Source organism: Daphnia pulicaria, chromosome 1 (assembly GCF_021234035.1).
Source record: "Daphnia pulicaria isolate SC F1-1A chromosome 1, SC_F0-13Bv2, whole genome shotgun sequence".
NCBI lineage: Eukaryota > Metazoa > Arthropoda > Branchiopoda > Diplostraca > Daphniidae > Daphnia > Daphnia pulicaria.
In genome coordinates this window covers 14,105,177-14,125,299 of record NC_060913.1, presented here as the reverse complement: position 1 = coordinate 14,125,299, position 20,123 = coordinate 14,105,177, and the positions used below count along the sequence as shown (strand labels likewise).

The 20,123-nt window shown below is 44.8% G+C and overlaps 1 protein-coding gene and 1 long non-coding RNA gene across 6 annotated transcripts; one reads left to right on the top strand and one right to left on the bottom strand.

Moving 5' to 3' along the window:
- Window positions 1–1,857: 1,857 nt before the first annotated feature.
- LOC124330990 (mucin-5AC-like) lies at window positions 1,858–18,354 on the top strand. Of its 5 annotated transcripts, none has more exons than XM_046788764.1 (5): window positions 1,858–3,193; window positions 7,982–8,398; window positions 8,537–12,738; window positions 14,399–15,587; window positions 17,113–18,354. In XM_046788764.1, the coding sequence occupies exons 1-5, from the start codon at window positions 2,899–2,901 to the stop codon at window positions 17,493–17,495; spliced, it is 6,486 nt and encodes a 2,161-aa protein (XP_046644720.1). In that variant the 5' UTR covers window positions 1,858–2,898; the 3' UTR covers window positions 17,496–18,354. The 5 variants fall into 5 exon arrangements, with proteins under 5 accessions (XP_046644720.1, XP_046644719.1, XP_046644721.1 ...); XM_046788763.1 differs by having other exon boundaries at window positions 17,110–18,354; XM_046788765.1 differs by lacking the exon at window positions 1,858–3,193 and adding an exon at window positions 5,863–6,117 and having other exon boundaries at window positions 17,110–18,354.
- On the bottom strand, window positions 16,836–17,109 carry LOC124338194. The gene is made up of 2 exons (XR_006917693.1): window positions 17,019–17,109; window positions 16,836–16,937 (listed from the first exon to the last, which is right to left on the bottom strand). It is a non-coding gene; the product is annotated as an uncharacterized LOC124338194 (long non-coding RNA).
- Window positions 18,355–20,123: the final 1,769 nt, after the last annotated feature.

Below are 20,123 nucleotides of genomic sequence, written 5' to 3'. Positions count from 1 at the left end.
ATCGCCATCCTTGTCGTGTAACAATTCTTCTTCGACAAAGAAAAACACGGACAATATTGTGATAGACGAACAAAAGAATGAGGCGGGAAAATATGGTTGATGAGGTGAGCGTGTCAAAATGACAGCCGTGCAACCAGCCAACCTTTTGTGCTGAATAAATAAAAATCAGCTGATGAACGTTCATCATCATTTCAAAGAAGAACTGCTCCCCATCGCTCGTGAAAAAACGAGTCTACATTGTTATAATTCCCTGCAGCCATCCAACAACCCCAGATTAAACTATTTTCATTCCCGAAGCTGCTGCTGCTGCGGTAGTTCCTTGTTGCAATAACATTTGAAACAGCGCTCTGCAACTGCGTGCAAACATACACATAAAAATAGTGTTTTTCGGATGATTCTTTTTAGACTTGTTCTTGTTTTTTTTTTTTTTTTTTTTTCGCGACCTTTCAAAGGCGTGACTCACGCCCCCCACCGTGAATCACGCGCCACTCTTTTCGGCATGGACGAGAAAAAATTTATTATGAAATTTTCTATCGGTCGTGACCTATCGGCTGCTGCCGTCTTGTTTCTCCTCTCGTGATGATGATTGGTTCCGCCACAATGGAAAAGGTAAAAAAAAAATAAGAATATCACGCTAGCGGTTTTTTTTAACCAGAAAATTGAAAAAAGATAAACAAGCGCTCGGATGATGGAACTCACGACCGGCGTCGAAACGGAACAACCAACACAAGCACCGGTTGAAAATAATAATAATCCGAAAAAGAGAAAAAGAAAAACCTCAACGGTGATTTCTAGTAGAGAGAGAGCGCCGCGTCCGGTTGTACGCGCTGCACGCATAAAATATAGACGGGGAAAGAAAAAACAACCGTGAAATCGGCGGCTTCGTAAATAAATCTTAGACGCAGCCACTCCACTATACACAGTCACTTTGCATTTTTACCCAATATAGTTTTGATATTTGAATGCGTTTTTCCTGTTGTCGCTGCCATGTCGAAGTTGAAATCAGAGGCAAAACTCTTTTCACGGTTGCTGGTTGTTCTTGATAGATGGAAGAACCGGTACACCGTTAGTTTCACGATATGCCGTCATGTTTTCAAAGAAATTATGTACTATATTATTTCAATTTTTTAGTTATAATGTTAAAGCGGAGCGGCATAGCATTCGTATTCAAATTATTCTCGGCTCGTTGGATAATACATCACCAGATTCACCGTGATACTTTGATTGTTTTCCAATCCATCCGGAGCTCCGCGACCCCCATTGTGATAGACGTTCGCCTGGATGGTGATCGGCGTAGCGGGAGCTTGTCTAACTAACAGAGAATATGATTTCCAAACTCTTTTCTTCTTGTTAAGAAAGCCGAAAGATTCTCTTAGCTCTCTTTGACCGAGTTAACATCCATCGGTCATGAAGATAATAAAAGAGTCGAAATTCTTCGTGCGTTCGGGGGGTGGTTATATGGTGAATGAAAAGCAACAGAAAAATATTTTGGTATAGTATTATAAGAATTGCTCTTGAATATAGCCGGGGGGAGTAGCCGCGGGAGCCAACGCTCTGAAGGAAATGTATCCAAGAAAAACAAGTGAGAGAAAAGATAAGAGAGAGAAAAAAGGGATGAATAAGAGTAGAAAAGAGAGAAAAGAAAAAGAACTTTACTATTTACTGCGCTGCAGGGCGGGGGGAGGAAAAAAGGAGGAGCAGGTGGATGAACTCCCCCCCCTCCTCTCTGCTATGCATACCTGTGCTTCGCACCTGGCGCAATAGGGGAGGTAAGAAAAAAAAAAAGATGGTGGTGCCCTCTTTCCAATTGTGCTTATGAACCAAACGCTGCAGCAGTCAAGGTGGTGGTGGTGTGTGTACACGCATAGAAAAACGTACCTGGGCACCACTGGCACCAGCGTACATTTATAGTAGAAATACGAGTTTTTCAGTCTCGAAATTTTGGCTTATTCCCATCGCGACGGTATTTCAACCGTGGAGCCAGCAGCAGTCCCGCCTTGCGTTTCGTCCGTGCGTGAGTGTGTCGACTGCACACACGCACACACACATAACTAAAGCGTGTAGACTCTCCCGAGAGAGAACCGAGCGATGACGACGTCGTTATTATTCTGCTACGCATTCCGGCCGCCTGTTTGTCATTCGAGCGTCTAGAAAGACGGCGTGCGGGAGTGTCTTGACTTGTCTCTCTTCTTTCTCACCTTTTCAACGTTTTTCAAACGAGGGACACAAACACAAAACGTGACTCGACAGTGTGCATATACTCGTGCGGAAAACTAGAGACTATTTGTGTGTGCGTCCGTGTCGCCGTCCGCACTGATTGACATTAACACCGGGTTAAGGAGTTAGAGTGTCATCATCACCCGAAAGTTCAACGGCGAATAAAATAGAAAAGGACGACACTCTCAAAGGGTCTTCTCCAGGATTTCTTATTTTCACTATCGATTCTTTTCTTTTGTGCATTGCAGACTGTGTGTGTGTGTGTGTGTGTGTAAGCGGGTTATGAATCGACCGGATGTTTGCTGGTTGATGGGGGTGAAATTATAACTCCTGAGCCTCCAGCAGCAGCTCCTTTTTAACAATAAGAATCCAACTGGGAAATTTCTCCAGTAGTGATCCAGCCGACCACCTAGACGGACGCAAAAAAAAGTGTATAGCCGGGACCGGATGTCAGGTGTGGAGGGTAGAAATAACAATGGTGCGAACGATACAAGACTGTCGTAAAAGAAGGAAGAATCAAGTGAGTCTAACATTAAAGTGAAGGTCCTTTTTGGTGATGTTTAGTGAAAGGAATTTGTTCATCACGACCGAAACGAAAAATTTTTATTTAAAAACAAACAACTGTCATAAACGTTTATATATTTGAAAAAAAGAAACTGAATTGCTGTGGGGGCTAATACGATGTGGAATTCAGTGCTGATGGATGGGGTTAAATGGTCGTTTGACCGGTCATCTCCACCGTTGACGGATGGCGGTGGCGGCAGTCATCCAGATTTTGGTTTAGAAGAAAGCCAATTCCGTAGTTGGAATTTCGAATCGCACCAGCAGACCAATTATGCCGACTGGACAAACAGGCTTCAACCGGGAGAGGAGGGTGAAGACGCCGAAGACTTATTCGTTCATCACGATCCGGTCGACGGCCGAGGCAGCCGCAGGAACTACCCGTCAGCCGCCGAACTGTTCCGCAATTTTGTCGGTAAGTTAGAATGCACTACATCAACGTCTCGCTCTTTCTTATCAGACAAACCCCGTTGTTTCGTATTATTGGTCTTCTATGGCAATAGTGCGGATGTAGCAGGAGCAGCAGCTATAGACATTTTAACAGGATAGGATGGTCCGACTATTTCTTATTCCTTTTATTTTTTCTCCCGACGTTTTTACAAATGGTTAGCGCTGCTGGCCATTGTTACTAGACCCGCTGGTTATTATTGTGCCGGCCAATGAAACCAGCCGGAACACACCAACCGACGATATTTGTGTGTATATCCATCGAGGGTTGGGGTAGTACGGTACTATGGACCCAAAGGAATTTTTCGTTGGAATTCCTCCTTTCTTCGGTTCCTTGTTTTCTGTATTTTTCTGTTGTTTCTTATAGTTGCGGGTCAATTAGACTTACCGTGGTGTGCGCAGCACGGATAGCTGTCACAAACGCTGCCCGTTATGTCGCCTGTTGCTTTTCTCTCTGACGCACACGATGAGAAAAGGTCGAGACAAATAATTATTTGTGTGAAAATTTCTTTGACACTTGAGCGGGGGGCGGAGCTTTCTTCTTTCGGCTAAGCAAAGAATGCGACCGCCCGCAAATTGAGTCGTATAACCATTCCGTCAAGTTCAAAATTCCCGCTACGAAAAGTCATTAACTATATTATTGTGCGGTTGAATCAGATTTGAGTTGTTTTTCTTTCAGGGAGGTCTTTGAATATAACACACATTGTAGAATTCTTTTCACTAGGGTAGGAAGTAGATTTCGAGGTGATGCATCATGTTTGTGCTGCGGTCCCGTATATATCTAAGAATTATGCGTGTTTTCGACGCGCCAGCGTCGCCATGCCTTGAGGTATTCAAATTCTACCCGAGCTTTTTCAGATTTTTGTTTTGTTTTCCTCCCCCTTGGTTTTTTATTTTATTTATATGGGTCACGCTTAATCCATATCCGGACCGCTGTGCTTGACGTGTCAGTGCTCTACATTTGTGTGACGCTCTTCATTCAAGCGTGAATTGAGAGTAAATGGCTGTACAATCATACCAGACACAGTAGTTTTCTCGTGCTGATGTCATTATAATGCCACTCTTTTGGAAAAAAAAAAGTATTCTTTGAAGCCGGAACTCAGTCAACCTGTTTATCTACCGACAATAACGCCCCTAGAGGGGGGGTTATATATATACGTTACGTTTTGTTGATTCGATAGTCATTTTCATTTAGATCCGGTGATGGGTGACGAAAGTTAAGGGGGGAAAACGAGAGACATAGGGTGGGGGGATAGGTAACAATGAAGAGCATCATTTCTGGTCTCTTGACCCGTGACGTCACGCACAGACAAGTTTCCAGGGGAGCGGCTGCTGCTGCCTGGAAACACAGCACTGCGCGTTCTTTTGTTTTCTGGACGATAAAATCATTAAAACAAACCAACGAATATTTTTTTTCTTCTCTTTTTGTTTAAAGAGAGGGGGGGATCTCTATATAAGTTTCTGCTCAGTTTAGCGTCACGCGGACGCACCTTCATGGCCGGAAGCCCCTAACCGGAATCCGGATCGGCAGACAAACAAAATAAAGAAAAGAAAAAAAAACTTACACATACACACAAGTCCTAGTGATGCGAAGCGGTTGACGTCAGGTACGTGTGTACACCCAAACAAGAAACGAAAAAATACTAAATGGATTTTCTTGAACAAAAGTCGACGAAGAAAATAGGTAATTATTACGACAGCGCTGGTGGAAGCAAGTCGTTTTGTTTTCCACTCGACTGCCAATAATATGACGAGACGAGCCAAGCAATTGTTGTACCTATTGTATACATGTGTTGTTGCCAGAGAAGTACTATGTTACGTCTATATAGGAAATGACGTTATCTTTTAAAAGGTTTTCGATGTATAGAAAGATAAACTGCGCATTGTGTAGAGTACCACAAATCTAACGGAGGCAGATTCTTCTTTGCTACAGTGATATATTGCACAATCCATATAAGAGGAAGCCATTTTTCTCTTTCCTACGTTATTGTCCCATTAAAAAGAATGCGCTGTACACTTTGTGTGCGTTTTTATTTTCTATTTCGGGGAGATGACGACGGTAACAGCTGAGCGTCAAAAGGCCGTCCATGTCCGCCTGATGGAAATTCTTTTCATCACCCGAACAGGAAGGTATTCTTCGTCGTTTTCCCTTCATCAGTTAACTTTTTTTAGACATTTTCCCCCCATTATTATCACATGGTTGGAAAGCAGAGAAAAATCCTGGGAATCTTCTTTTTTTTCTCTCCCCTTTTATTTCCCTGTTTTCACGAGAGAAAAAGATATTCCCGTATACTGGGAGAAAAAATAATAGAAACGGTTGACTTCCTGATGTCTTGACATCATCAGTCTAGCTGTTTATTCTTATTCCTTTGTTTGGACTAAATGGGCCGGTATGTGTAACTTAATAGCCAGCAGTCTCCACCTGGAAACGCCAGCAAAAGAAATGATTGGCATTTTAGAAAAGGTTCTGTCGAATCGAAACATTCGTAGAACTTTTCGGTGAGCTGGTGATTTTAAGAATTCCTTTCATGCATCCGGAAAAAAAGAGAAGGACATGTAGGAAATGCGTAAGGGACATTTCCTTATCGAAAAATTCGACTGCTACCACTCATCGTCAAACAGTGGACGTGATAACAACGTTTTTTTATTGTGGCAGCCGGCCAAACAGCAGTCAGGAAATCAAAGCTTTTGAATTTTCAATTGGCTGATGTTTTTATGTATGCGTATAAAAACCATTTCTGGAATTGTGTATACAAATCGATTTATTATCGTACGTCAATGTTTCAGCCCTAAAGTTCAAGTGGTATTACGTCAAATTGTTGCCAAAAAAAGTGACTTGATAACAAATCAAATTTCCCTGGTGGGCGGAGTCTGCAACTGACAACCCAAAATGTAAATACAATTTTTTTGTCTATTTTGAAACCATTAGCGAATAAATTATGATTGTCGTGTTTTTAAAATTCATAATTAATTCAATTGCTTTGCATATAGACCGTTGGCGTTAGTTAATTATTCATTTATTCAGTCAAAATTTGCAGCGGGGGGCGGGCACAAAGTGATCTCTCAGAACTATTCAAGGAAAAAAGAAACATGTGGTCGCCGTCCTGTTATTATTGTTGCCAGCAACTGTGTGGGCTTTGTGGGGTCAGGTTTTTTGATCGCCAACCACTTTACCAGTCATTAGCACGGTGCTTTTTTCCAAGTGGACCACGTGTCGTGACGATGTGCTTCGTGAACAATCGACTTTCAGCAGGCATTTTTAAGTTGAAACTATTACCCGCATTTATAAACTATTGAAAAATATTCCCTGGGTAGTCGTCAGACCGGTTCTAATATAATGGCTCTCATAGTTTATTTCAACTCTCTCCATCAATAACTTTCAGAACCCATAATACCACACATGTATTGGTACAAATTGGTTCTTTACGAGGTAATATAAATTGAACTATCTTTTGGCAAATAGATAAAAATGTCCACTTATTTTAGTGCTAAATTGTTGCTTTTTCCTTTCTGGGTTTCTCACAACTGTTGGAGAGCTATTTTTGTGCCAATAATTATTGGGCCACACTTTGTGGGTGCAGCAAGACTGTGTTGCAGAAATAAATGTGCTGCCCAACCTTGATTTTTTCAAAGGTACGATGAAACATTTCCAGACTGATAGGAATTTAAAGGCAGTGATGCAGGTGTTTATTGAACAGAGCTTCATGAAAAATTCAAGAGTTTGGTCGAGCCATAATTTGTGACTGTCATCTCTTTCATTTTTGATGACTCATTCTTTACAGTTAATATATCTTGAAAACATCTGCTGAGTAACATTATACACAGCACAATGAGCGATTTGGTTGAAATTTAACGACATCTCGTCGCCCTTCTTCCTTCTAGCTGGAGACTGAAAAGAATAGATAATGATTCGAATGCTGTCCACGTATACTTTTTCTTGTGGTGTGTGTGCACGCAACCGAAGATAACTTCGTTTAATAAGACAAGAATTTTCACTTGCTGGCCCTTGAAATGTCACATTCCCCTCCTTTTTTTTCTACTTAAACAAAATGTGATGGTGCGTATATATTCCAGCATTTTTCAAACTCACGAACTACGCGGGGCCCGGTTATATTTCGCCCTGCCAACTGCTTCACTAACGAACCCAGTTTTTCCTGTTTTTGTTTTCTTGTATTGACGAGATATCTGCCATCGGCATTTCCAAGAGCTCCGAGCAGAATGTCACGCACTGGTTGTTGATTTTGGAAAATGTTGATTGCTGCGCTGGTACAATGAACTTTTTTATTATTTTGTACCCTTTATCCTTCCTTGGATTTTTACATTAATATTTCTAGAATTTGTGGCTTTCGATTGTTCCAAATCGAACGGTCGGTTTGACATTGCTGGGAGGTATTTTATTTTAGAAATCAAGCTCTCCGGAAGTAGCTCATCGGCACGGGGCTCCCGCTGTTTAAAAAAATAGCCAGGCCCTTTAGAGTATAGCCTAGTATGTACACACGCAGTAAGAGTACCGCAGTTGGTTTCGTTTGCCTGGGAACCTACTTTGAGGGAAAAAAAACTTTGGGGTGAATTTTTCGAAAAAAAAAAATCTTCCAATTTGTCTTTGTCACAGTCACACCTTAGTTGGATCGTGTTCGTTCGTGAGAGTCGATGACGTTGTCCGTGTTCAAGGATTTACGACATAATAACATAACGGAAGTAATGAAGATGTTCATGTTTGGCCATTTTTGTTTGTTGCTCTTTTTTCATTGTTTAGGCGATGAAAGCGCTGACCGGATGGAATTCTACATCAACCACCTGACGATGGAAGGCTGCGATGCCAACAACATAGCCTCCGCATTGATGGCCGAGTCTGAATGCACCGCTGTCGAGGAATCGTCTGCCAATGTCGTCTACCGGCCGCCATTTCCGCTGCTGGATACAATCACCGAGGAAACGGTGGAAGAATTGTTGCTGGAATTGTCGGATTCGTCATCGCTATCAGCATCCGCCAATGATGAAAGCTCGGAGAGTCCTAGTTCCAATTCGGGACGTTGGGGCTGGGGATGGGGCTGGCTCAATACCAGCGACGATGATTCATCCAGTGTAATCCACATGCCAGTTGGAGGAGGGCCGTCAGCAATCACATCTGGATCCCTTGTACGACATTCCGAGATGACTGATGTCAATTCAGGTAAATATATGAGGCTAATTATACTTTCATTTTGATGGTTTTCAACCGTCGAATGGCCAAAGTCCATATGGCGCCGGCGCCACACCGGCGCTCTTCTCTGTTGTTGTTTATCTAACGGACGTTATCTCCTTCTGGCAGGAATTTATCGTACAGACGGACTTGACGTTGATTTCGATTTGGGTAATGACGACGACGATTTCGATGATAACGACGACGGTGAATGGAGCGAGCGTGATCAGGAGGTGCCCAAAAAGAAGCGCCGCATCGGCTCCTCTATAGATGAAGAAGACAAAGAATCGGCGTCGTCACGCAGCCCTTCCGTAACCGACAGTCTGATTCAATTCGAAGCGCTGGAGAAGGAGCTAGTGGACACGGAGTCTGAGCCCTTCGCTGCCGAGGAGGAGGAGGAGGAATCGGCGTCGGCTGTCGTCTTCCGCACCAGCGCCACTACTTTACCTTTTGAAGACGCCGATGACAGAGTCCTGTCTCCCGAAACAGACCCGGAAGTATTCCTGGATTGCCACGAACATTTAGAAGCGGGAGGTCTGGTTGATGAAGCTCGACTGCTGCAGACATCTAGCGTTAATTTTTTCAACTTCTTGGACAGTTTCCAAGAAACTTCTCAAACTTCGAGCCAAGAATTTTACACCACGTGCGGCAGCGACTGGTTCTCTCCGCCGTCGCGTTCATGGTCTTCGATGCCGTCGTTGGATTGGAATGTGGGAGATGAAAGTATTACAGAGATGAGGAGTTGCAGAAGTGCGTGCGACGTTAGCGGCGATTGCGGCGTTATGGGAATGGGCGCTTCCGGCGCACAGCTACAGCAGACCTATCAAGGGCAGAGCGCGGCTTTAAGACCTTCACAGCCGTGGGTAATCACCTTTGATCCGCCGCAAGAGATGGAAGAAGAAGAAGAAGAAGAAGAGGAGGAGGAAGATGATCAAGTTAATGATGATGATCATTGGGAGCCGGACGGGTTCCTCAATTCCGACATTGAAGAATACGACACGGGAAGTAATTCAGACGACGACGACTACAGCACCGAAAGGGGAGATCGTTTCGATGAATTCGGTCTCGGATTCATTTCGGGCAGATCTCAGCGCATGAGATCCTTCCGCAGTTATGGCGACAGTCTCAATATGCTGGACACGACAGACGACCCCATACTACATTCAAACAGCAGTAGCAGTTCCAGTTGCAGTCCGGATCGATCCAGCCCGGAAGAAGATCATCGTCATCCGGCGTCTTCACGGTCGAGGCATTCGGTGGAAGCGTTGAGCGAAGACAGCGGTTACGGAGACGCGTCCGGATCTCATCCGCTGATGATGCAGCAGCAGCAGCGAACTAACCCTGACAATAGTAACAACAAACGTGCTGGAACATCGAGCATGGAGGAAGCACGGATGGTCGACCCGTCAACACCCCCCGCCAAGTGCCACCACACGCTCGAATTACCCAACAGTCTTGGCCTAGCCATCTGCCTTCCAGATGGATCACCCCCCAGTTGCAGCCCGGGCGATTGTCAATGGTCTCCGGAAGTTGAAAGAGCAACAAGGGACGAATACCAGGACGACGACGACGACGACGTTTGGGAAGAAGAAGCAGAAGAAGAAGAACAAGAAGAGAAAGCGGATGAATTGCGTGAAGAAGACAAGAATGAGGTGAAGGATGAAGAAATGACGGGCCAATCTGCGTTGCTGATGCGCCGCCAGCCGCGCAGTCGACCTACTCCGCTCAGTTTGAAAGAAGCGGAAGAGTTTCTCATCCTGCAAGATCACGCAGCGGAAGTCGTAAATGATGGCCAATCCAGGTGTGGCGTGCCAGGGATTTGCATAGACCTTGAATCGAAGATGAGCCACACCTTGGACGGCAACGCCGCCACCAATGACGACATCCTGCCTGATCACCCTGGAACCGATTTAGAAGCGTCTAAATTTAACCCCCAAATTGGAAGCAGCGGATGGGAGGAGGTTCCAGACGGAATGGGGGAGGCAGTTACTGCAGGAGCAGATCACACAAAACAAGCGGAGGGAAAAGGAGAGGAGGAGAAGGAACACAGCCTCCACTCGACTGACGGCGGCTCGGGTTTCATTCGGCCGCCAGACGCCTCTAAACACAACTCGGCCAGCCACGGCCACAATGTGACGTACTCTGACTCGATCGCCATGGATTCGGCATTTTATCCAGCGCCAGTCGTTCTCAAACGCTACGGACCGCGTCAAGAAGTTGAAGTGTACATTAGTCATCAACAGTTGCCCGTCGGATCGGAAGATCTCGATCCCCCCGTGCCCACATCGACGACCGTCGTCCCGTCCGGATCCTCGATTCGCGGAGTGCATTTCTCGCCCGTCGTCTCCGCCGTCAACTGGAGAGAAAGTTATTTGAACCAAAGTGAAGATGATAGTGACGATCATTCGACTTCAAACGGATCGGCCGCTGAAACGAATCCGGAGACGAAGAATTGCTCCGCTCCGCCGGAATCGGCCACAAAAGTACGAGTGGCGGAAGTATCGCCCTCTGTGGCTCAACGAGTGAAACTTATGCCCGATTCACCGCCAGATGTCGTCAATGTCATCGAGGCCGATCGCGGAACACCGAATTCCGGCCGGAACGAAAGCAATAGCAACAGTTGCACGACGACTAGCAATAGTGCCACTACTACTGCTACTCCTACAACAACAACAACAACAACACCAACTTCGAGTACTACAACAACTGGAAATAATAGTAAGAAACCTCCCCTTTTCCAGCGTTTCTCCTTGTCGCGGTTGAGTGCCCGTATGTCGGCCACATTCAGCCGTTCGGATTCGAAACGGGAATCGGGTAAGAAAGTAGTCGGCTCGGATGGTCCAATTCCCACCGATGCGAAGGATGTCCCAACAACAGCGACCGAAACGACAACAACATCGCCGCCCGTCGCCAAGGGCAATAGCAAGAAGAGCAGCAAGAACAAACAACAACCGGACGCCTGTCCAGAAGTCAAGCCAACTTCCAAGAAAATTGATGACTTTAAAGTTGTCAAAGAGCCAAAAAAGAGATTTTTCAGTCGAACGTTCCAGCGCTCGTCGTCCACTCCACCTATGAGCTCATCCGTCACCGCCCAACCGGAAGCGACCATTCAAACACGCGCCACTTTGACGGCCGTAAGCCCAACGGCGGCGACAGCGGCGGTGGCGGGGGCCTCTGGCAATGACAACAACGGTGCCACTTCATCATCGAACGTTTCGTGTCGTCCGATTGAATCGGTTGCCAGGCAACCGTCCACAACATCCTCAAATGACGAGAAAAATACTCCCCCAACGTCACCTGCCGCCATTGGGGACAGCAGTCGTCCTCCAGTCGTCAATTCGACAAGTCCAACAACCAGCCAGCCATCAGTCGAGCCTGAAAGTGGGTCATGTCCGCCAATTCCATCGCCACGTAGCAAAGTTCAAGCCAGTCACGCCAAACCGCCTTTGCCGCCTCAGACGAAGCCTCGAACGATTCACGCCCGTAAGAATTACTTGGTGCAGCCAGCCGAGCCTCCACCACCCGTGCCAATGGTGTCGTCTGCTGGCCTGCAGCATGCGCTGCAACACTTTAAAGAGACGGCCCGAATGGATCGTGAGCGACTGGCCAATTCGGTGCCGGATCTGGTCGCCACCGCGCCGTCGACGCCGACGCCGAGACCCACATCCGATTGTATTGATCCAAGGGAGACTAACGAGGTGACGATGGCGCCGGCGCAGCAGCCGCCAGCCTGCCATCCGGTGACACTTTTCCCTGCCAGTCGTGAGCGAGCCCGTCAGGCCGCCTTGAGTCGTGCGTCGTCCGTCGAGTCGGCTTGGAATGCCACGGCATCGCGGGCCACTTTGAATCTCTCACGCCGAAATATTGCCTCGAGCGGCAGCAGTCAAGACGTTGCTGGCATCACTGGTGGTACTCAAGGTCATGGTCGGACCAAATCCCGTCCAGTCGTGCCCGGACTCTTGGAGACTAACCTGGACTCTGTGCCATCGTCCTACAGCAGCAGCAACAACAACTACAACAATCCGGATGAGACTAATCTGGACGAATTGATTCAGAACTTGCAACTCTTTTGCAACAACAACAAACGTGCAGTTGAATATTCACCGCAGCCGCTGTCTGTCGACTCCGCCAGCGCCACCACCACCAACTCTGATAAGAGATTTAAGAGTATGCTGAATTTGGGTTCGTCCAGTGCACCAGTCAGTGTCCAGCCGGATATCGACATGATGATGACCGATCCAACATCGTCCTCCTCCGTCAGAGTGCCGGATGCTAACCGGGCCAAATCGATGGAATTCTTACTCGACGAAGACAACAAATCCACGGTTCAAGTAAGAATTTAATCAAATAAGTCGCGTAGTCAAGTTTGACGATCTAATTTTATCTGGAATCTGAAAAAAACAAAATGTGATCAATCGTTTTGAGCGTCTGGGGTTTTTCCCAGAAGAGAGAATGCCGTCAGAACAAGTGAATTCCACTTGTTTTTTTTATTTCTTACTCGTCTTTTTACCTTGAAACGAACGCACCCAACAAACCAAAGTGTATATTGTATTTTCTTCGAGAGGGAGAGAGACGAGTTTGCCGCAGGCCATTTAAAAAAGATTCTTCTATTCTTCTTCTTCTTTTTTTAAAAAAGGAAATAGTTTCGAGCAAAAACAAATGCCAGGCGAGACCAAGCGTAGGAAAGAAAAAAAAAAAAGCTTCGGTTGATTTATTTACCAGTGAGAAAGGCGAAGGGTAAAACCACTGGCGAAGGAAGAAAGTGGGAAGGACCAAAAAACTTGGATGAAAAGATGGAGAAAGACCCCCAAAGTGATGATAATAAGTCTGGAGCTGTTACACACACACATTCTGACACAAGCCTAGTCTTTTTTTTTGCCTAAACCCCCTTCTCTTTTATACATGCTTTTTCTTTTCTCCTTTAGAACTTCTTTTGCGGCCCAGCGTAGTATATGTATCCGCCGAGTCAAGTGACTGTTTCTGAAGCGAAAGTATCGATTTCTTTGAATGGATGCCTGTGTTGCCGACTGTTAAAGCAGGGACAGTCTTAATACGAAGGGGGATCTAAAAAGTTCTTTTAATCTCTGGAAAGAAAATTGCGTAAGGAAAAAGAGGCCACCGTCGTGAAATATTTATAAAAGCCATGGAGCAATTTGAAATCGTCGCAGCCTTTTGCTTTCTCAATGGACTTTGCCCGCTCGGCTGGCTCTAATCAATAGGGATTTTGACTTTCTCTCTCTATCCGCTCTCTGCCGCTAAATAATCGATACGTGTTTTATTAAATAATCGATTGATACACATCTGGTGGCCTGTCATAAAAGTTGGGGTAGTAGTTGTAACAAATTATTGGAGGAGTATTGGATGCAATTTGGGGCTGTCGGCCGGTGATGGTAGAAGTAGTTAAATATCCCAATTGCGCATATACCAACCGGATAACGTCAATCTCCGTTCCAGTCGCACTCCCAAAAAGAAAAGAAAATGTTAATAGAAAAAAAAGAACGGTAAAATAACCCAGCGTTGTTTTCGTTTCGCCATATTTGTTAGTTCCCCGAAGGCGTGATAATATCAATTATTATAACAATATACGACCTCGGTTTGGAACTGGTTCGATCCATCACAGTCAGGAGCAGCATCCATCGATGCGCGAAATAATAGAAATAAAGAAACGGACGAACACGTACAACTGGCAGAATCGAATAGACTCCGTTAGAATGCTGCCCGTTAATCTCTTTTTTTACCGCACCAAACCGGAGAATTGTAAGGTTTCAAGCAACAATGGCTACCGGACATATTAATAAGTCGCAATTGCAAGGCCTTCCCCTTTTTTTAAATGCTTTTTTTTTTTTCATTCGCCAGCGTTCCAGCTCATAAATTTTTGACAATAACCTTCGTATGGATGTTGCGTGATGGATGGTTTATATTATGTTGGGCAAAGCATTTTTTTTAAAACTAACTTTGTCCCGTCTGTTTTGTGTTTTCTGTCGTTTACAGGTTCCTGAGAATCAGCTGAAAAAGTGCGGAGAAAGGAAAATGTCGGAGCACGAACTGCGCATCCAGCGCTCTTTGCAGAAGCTCAACGTGCCGGAATGGTATAAAAATAACGCCCGCTCCGGAATCGGTGGGAGCACGACGTCTGGCTCCGCTGGAGGAAGTAATGGCTCTGCTTCTACGGCTACTAATGGATCCAGCAATGTGAACGCCAACAACACGGGCGTCCTTCGTCGTCGGGACTATCACGGCGGCAGTATCAGCTTGCGGAACGGCGGATGGAGCGGATTGAGCAGTGCCAATCGAGATGCTGGAACAGCCTCATCCATGACCAGCTTAGGTTCAGCTTTGAGCCGGTCAGGAACGCCTACACGTGTGGTTATACCCACGCGAGTGCGGGCGGATTGGCGAAATATCAAATCATCGCGTGAATCGCTTTCCAGTCCGGCGGAGACGTGCAATTCGCCCAGCTGGAACGGGGGCCCGACCTCGTTGAGTTCGACCCAGCAATCATTCTCCAGATGGGGAAGTGGGCGATCCAGTTACAGTACCTGCCCATCTCCAGCTCCGAGCACGTCCTCTTCCGCTTCCGCTTACCGGACATCGTTGTTGAATCAGCACGGTCGAGCACCCTACTTGGGCTGGCGATCGCAGGAGAAGTTGAACTCCAATCCAGCACCGCTGTCGATCTATCAGTCACCGGCCGAACGACTTGCCTCCACTTTATTGACGAAGACGGGCGATGTCGGTCGCAGCGAAAGCCGAGCGGAAGCCGAACCCACTCCGCCGCAGCTGCTGCCTCAGCGGCAACAACAAGACGAACAACAGGAAACGGACGAAGTGGTTCGCTCCAGCATCCGCCAAGTCACTTCAGCCATCGTCCATTACGTCAGCGAGAGCAGTGATGGAGATCAGCCACCTTCTCCGGCTAGCCGGAACGGTCTCTCACGTAGCCCTGAACGACATCCGCTGGAGGCTCTCTCCAGATCACCTTCACCTCGTCGACAACGTTGCGTCTGGCTGGAGAGTTCCTTCGTCGGAGGAGGAACTAGCCCGACAAGTCATCACGCCAACGCCACATCACCGTCTGGTTCGTCACCCGGCAGGCCGGAATCACCTCCATCTACCGGATCGAGTCACCATTTACACCACCATCGATCAACGACCAGTACGGCCACCAATGGAAGGCCAGGTGAGTTGATGCTGGCTTAAGAAAGGAAAACAAAACAAAACGTGGAAGAGAACAAAATCTCTATGGAGTTTGAATTCTCCCATTTCGGCCGATATTTTAGAGGTCGCATCAAAGTCAGAAAGAAAGAAAGAAAGAAAACAAGTTTTTTAAAATTTTATTAAGTTGATGCCCCCCCCCCCCCCCCCCCGCCTTAAACATTGCGTCAAAAATTGAAAGATGAACGAACTCGCCGCGTCCAAAGCTACGAATTTGGCCGTTATTTCGGATTGACGTTTCTTCAATCTTTAAACATTTTTTTACACAACCACCAAATTTGACTTCCAATCTCGTTTCAATTTTCACCTAAAAAATCTAGTGCCTTTTTTTTCTTTTTCAAAAGCAAAAAAATTTAACAGATTGTGTCACTTTTGAGTCCTTTGATATTTTCTCTCGATCGAAATACTTGACGTCAGTGTGTACATAATAATTGGCTTTGATTCGCATATTTATACTTGCTATATTGGACAATGATGTATCACGCAACTATATTTCTCTCTTTTTAATTTTGCGTTGTCGCTTTGAATTCTTTCTTTCTTTCTCCAATGACTCCGATTATTTTCTTTTTCGCCCTGATGATGTGTAGCTCTCGACAAAAATCTCTCTCTCTCTCTCTCGAATCTTTCAATCATTCACTCTGACTCTTTAACTAGTTGTTTATTCTTCATCGGATTTTTGTTTCTTTCTTTCCCATTTACGCCTGGCAATCAATTAGACATGTTAGTTTTTTTGCCCGACACCGGCCCACCCATGTTGCCCTATCCTCAGTGTATAGTAACCATCCCTTTTTTAATTTCGATTTTTCGACGGCTTGATGTCTCTTATATAGCATGGAATTTCGATACCGTTCTTTTTTTCTCCTTTCTCCTTTTGTTTGTTTGTTTGTTTCGAAGAAAGATTTCGTGTATGTTTTTCGTGCGTGTCTACTCTCTCTCTCTCTCTGTCTGTGTCTCTTTTGTGTTTCTTTTACCCTCCCCGATATCTTACACTTTCTTTGGGAAATGTTCGATTTTTACCCCCGCGCTCCCCTCCTTTTTACTATACAAGAGACAAAGCAAAAAAACAAACAAATATTAATTAATATTTCATCCGCCTTTCGCTGCGGCTGTAAAAGTTGCAATACAACAGCTTTGATTAGTCCGGCCAAAATGTTGTGTGTGTTGTGATTTGTTTTTTTTCTTGGTGTTTATTTTTCTTTTTTTGGGTCTGAAACAAACAAAACAACGAAAGGTTACCAAAGTCGATGACCATCTCTCTCTAGTAGATTATTTCGTTATCATTTGTGCTGCATCAAGTTCGTTTTTTCGCCGTTCTCTTTTTAGAAAGAAAAAACAAAACAAACATTAGACGCTGAACAAACAAACAGAGCCAGAATGAAAGAAATCCTATACCCACCCTGAAAAGAAAACCAAAAACAGTTAATGAGTTATGACTTGTATAATTGGACCCTTGGCTGTGTGCTGTGTTGGGTGTGTGCTTGCTTCAGCAGGGCTAAGCGATAGAACTGGGCCGCTGTCGGTTGTGGACAGAGATCATGCGACTTCGCCACAGCCTCCGCCGTTGCTGCTAGCCAAACGAATCTCACCACCACCCGTCTCTGCCACGCTGGACGACGTTCTCAATTCATTGCTGGGCCTGGCGCCTCCCTCGCCAATGCACGGGCTCCTCAGACGGCCCGTCTCCCAGCCGACCATTCACAACAAACAAGCTCATCATCAACAACAACAAGACGGGCAGCAGACGACGAGCCAGTCCCAGCAGCCGTATCAACATCAACATCAGCAGATGCGTGGTAACAACAACAACAGCCATGAAGGAGGAGCATCGAGGAGCTTCAACGACCTTCGATCCTCCTCCCATCACCTCCAATAAATCAACGATCTTTTTTTATTTTTTGTTTCGTTTTTTCTAAGTGAAACACGATGAAAAAACCATTGTAGTGTGTAGAAAGAAACATTATTTATAGTGCTCTGTCCATCTCACCCACTCCACCGTAGCCTAATTAACCGCGATTACGGATTATTTCCGCTCCCACGCGCCGGCGCGCTCAAAGTCGTGGGAAGTTTCAGACGCGGGACTGGAAAAAAGTTTAGGCACTCGCGGCCCCCCCCCCCCAGAGAGTTAATATATTGCCGTAATAATAACGGTGAATGTATTATACTACACAGCAGAGCAAAAGGAAAGCGGAAATGTTTTGTATCTGCTGTATAAAACATGGACCTTAATCGGGTTTGACGTCGTATAAAATACTGGAACTTCAGGGAAGCGCCAAACTAGATTTTTCGAAGCGTGATTTGGAGAGATTAAATACCTGCCGGCGAAGAGAATGACAATGTCGAATACATAATTAAGGGCGTGCAGAGGTGAGTGAGGTGAGAGATGATGAGTTTGCGCATTGATCATGGAGATCCGGTTTCACTTGTTATCGCTGTTCACGTTGTTGTTGTTCTATTTCTTTACAATGAATTCTATCCACGTATTTTGTCTTTTTTTTCTAAATTTTAATTCAGTCCTTAACCTCTTTTTACATCGGTTAAGTTTATTCGAAACAAAAGTTTTACTGTACATTTTCATACTGTTTGTTATTAATCCATTGTCGCTGTGTTATTTTTCTCCCAAGAAATTCATTCTTTTTTTTTTTTTGGTCGATTTCAAAATGAATCCATATGTCTGGACTAAAGATGGTCTGCTTTCATTATATACTAACGAAATATCATACCTACTCGAGCAAGTCTGTTTTTCCTTTTCTAGTTGGCTTAGTTTATTATTTCAAGGTAAAAGACTTTGAAGATGGTTTACAACAGTTTCAGAAATTTCTAGCAGAGCTTAACTTTTACGCGCAAAAGTATCCCCAGAATCAAGTTTCATCCATTTTCCCTTCTAATCCAATTTTCGTTTCGAGGCGTCATTCATTTGTTTTCCCATTTGTAAGTCGTTACTCTCGCAGAGCCACCTACCGACAGCACGGCTAACACAGCTTCAATGTAAACAAATTATGGCGGTTTTCAAAACTGAATCGAAGTGAATGGTGAAACACGTAGAATGGAAACAGTTTGTATCTAGTCTTGGTGATTTAACTAAACTCTAGAACTGTTTCCCTCTTCAAACATGATTGGAAAGTGATGTTCGTGAATGGCGTGTTCCGATCTGCCGTTGTCAAGTGCCATTGAAAGACCCACAGCTTAGCCCAATATTCCACTTGAGAAGCTGCTGCTGTTGTGCTCGAAAGAAAACTGACTATCATATTATATCTGGATGAATGACGTAAAACTAGCATCGTGGCTGCAGGGTTTGGCAGGTTTCACCACTTTCTGCTCTCTAAGGTAAGTCCAAGACACATGGTCAATTTGTATGGTTTTATTCTTGACATTGTTAGAACTCTGTAGGTTAGGTGACATCTGACAAGGTTTCCTTTATTATTTCAACTCATTCAGATTGTGGTACACATAAGATTTTTTAGAGAATTTGTAACAAAGTCGATTCAACTGTGTTGGATTGAAAAACGTTTTCCCATCAGTTGTGAAATCATCACAAAATCATGACCCATTCTTGTTCTTTTGATACGACCTTCACGAATTGAATAGACTTTATTTTTTGGTTCGTTGGCAATCAATATGTCAAATTACAATGGAAGCAATTAATATGGAAAGCAAGACGGATTGTGCTCTCAATGAAGCTGCTGGCGGCAGACAGCAAGAGTTGAGATGAATCCATTCATTTTCATTCAAAGAGATGGGGGCTCTTTACGACTACAGTCCTTCGACCTCTGGGTCTGATCGATCCATCCTGCAATGAGGCCATGGATATCTTTTGAGTTTTGACGCATAGTCAATGTGCGTCACTGTCTAACGTCAATGGATTCAATCTAAACTCCAGTATAGGACTTTTATGCATATTTGGTTGAAACCGAATCTTGATTGAGTGATTGTCTTTCAAGTGCAGTAGCAAAATAAGGATGAATGACGAAATAATTGAAAAATTCCATTATTTCCTTGCACATTCTTTGATGCAACCCAAAAAACTTTCAAGGACCTTTCTGTCAGACTCTCTGGCCTGATTGAAATCTTTTTCTTCTTTGCTTTATCCGTTGTTCATCGGTGCATTAACAAACAACATACTGCACTTGTTCCATTTCTGTTCCACCACTCTGCATAATGAAAACAGCGTGCACTATATTAGGCTTCGTGTGGTTTTCTTTTTTTGTTGGCCAGACAGTCAGCACAGTATATAAACTTTTGTGCCATAGCATTATATTGAGCAATCCCGTGGATCAGGCAGGACGTTATTAAAACTGACTTGCTGGTGCGGTGCTGTAGAGTGTGTGCGTATATTTTTCCGTCACGAAATCAGATATCCCCTTCACCTCATGTTTCTCCTATCCAACTTTCTTGAGGAAGAAATCCCCTTTTTTGTTACTTATTTATATAATACCATTATATGACTTCCCAAGGCTGTGATGCTTGTCACGAAAGCAATACGCTGTTCATTTTTCCAAGCGCG

What these genes read in the sequence shown, in the direction of transcription:
- LOC124330990 (XM_046788763.1), top strand. Translation starts at nt 2,899, where the DNA reads ATGTGGAATTCAGTGCTGATGGATGGGGTTAAATGGTCGTTTGACCGG. An exon ending in GATGACTGATGTCAATTCAG is followed by an intron (nt 8,399 to 8,536) that starts GTAAATATATGA and finishes TCCTTCTGGCAG; the next exon opens with GAATTTATCGTACAGACGGA. An exon ending in ACAACAAATCCACGGTTCAA is followed by an intron (nt 12,739 to 14,398) that starts GTAAGAATTTAA and finishes TGTCGTTTACAG; the next exon opens with GTTCCTGAGAATCAGCTGAA.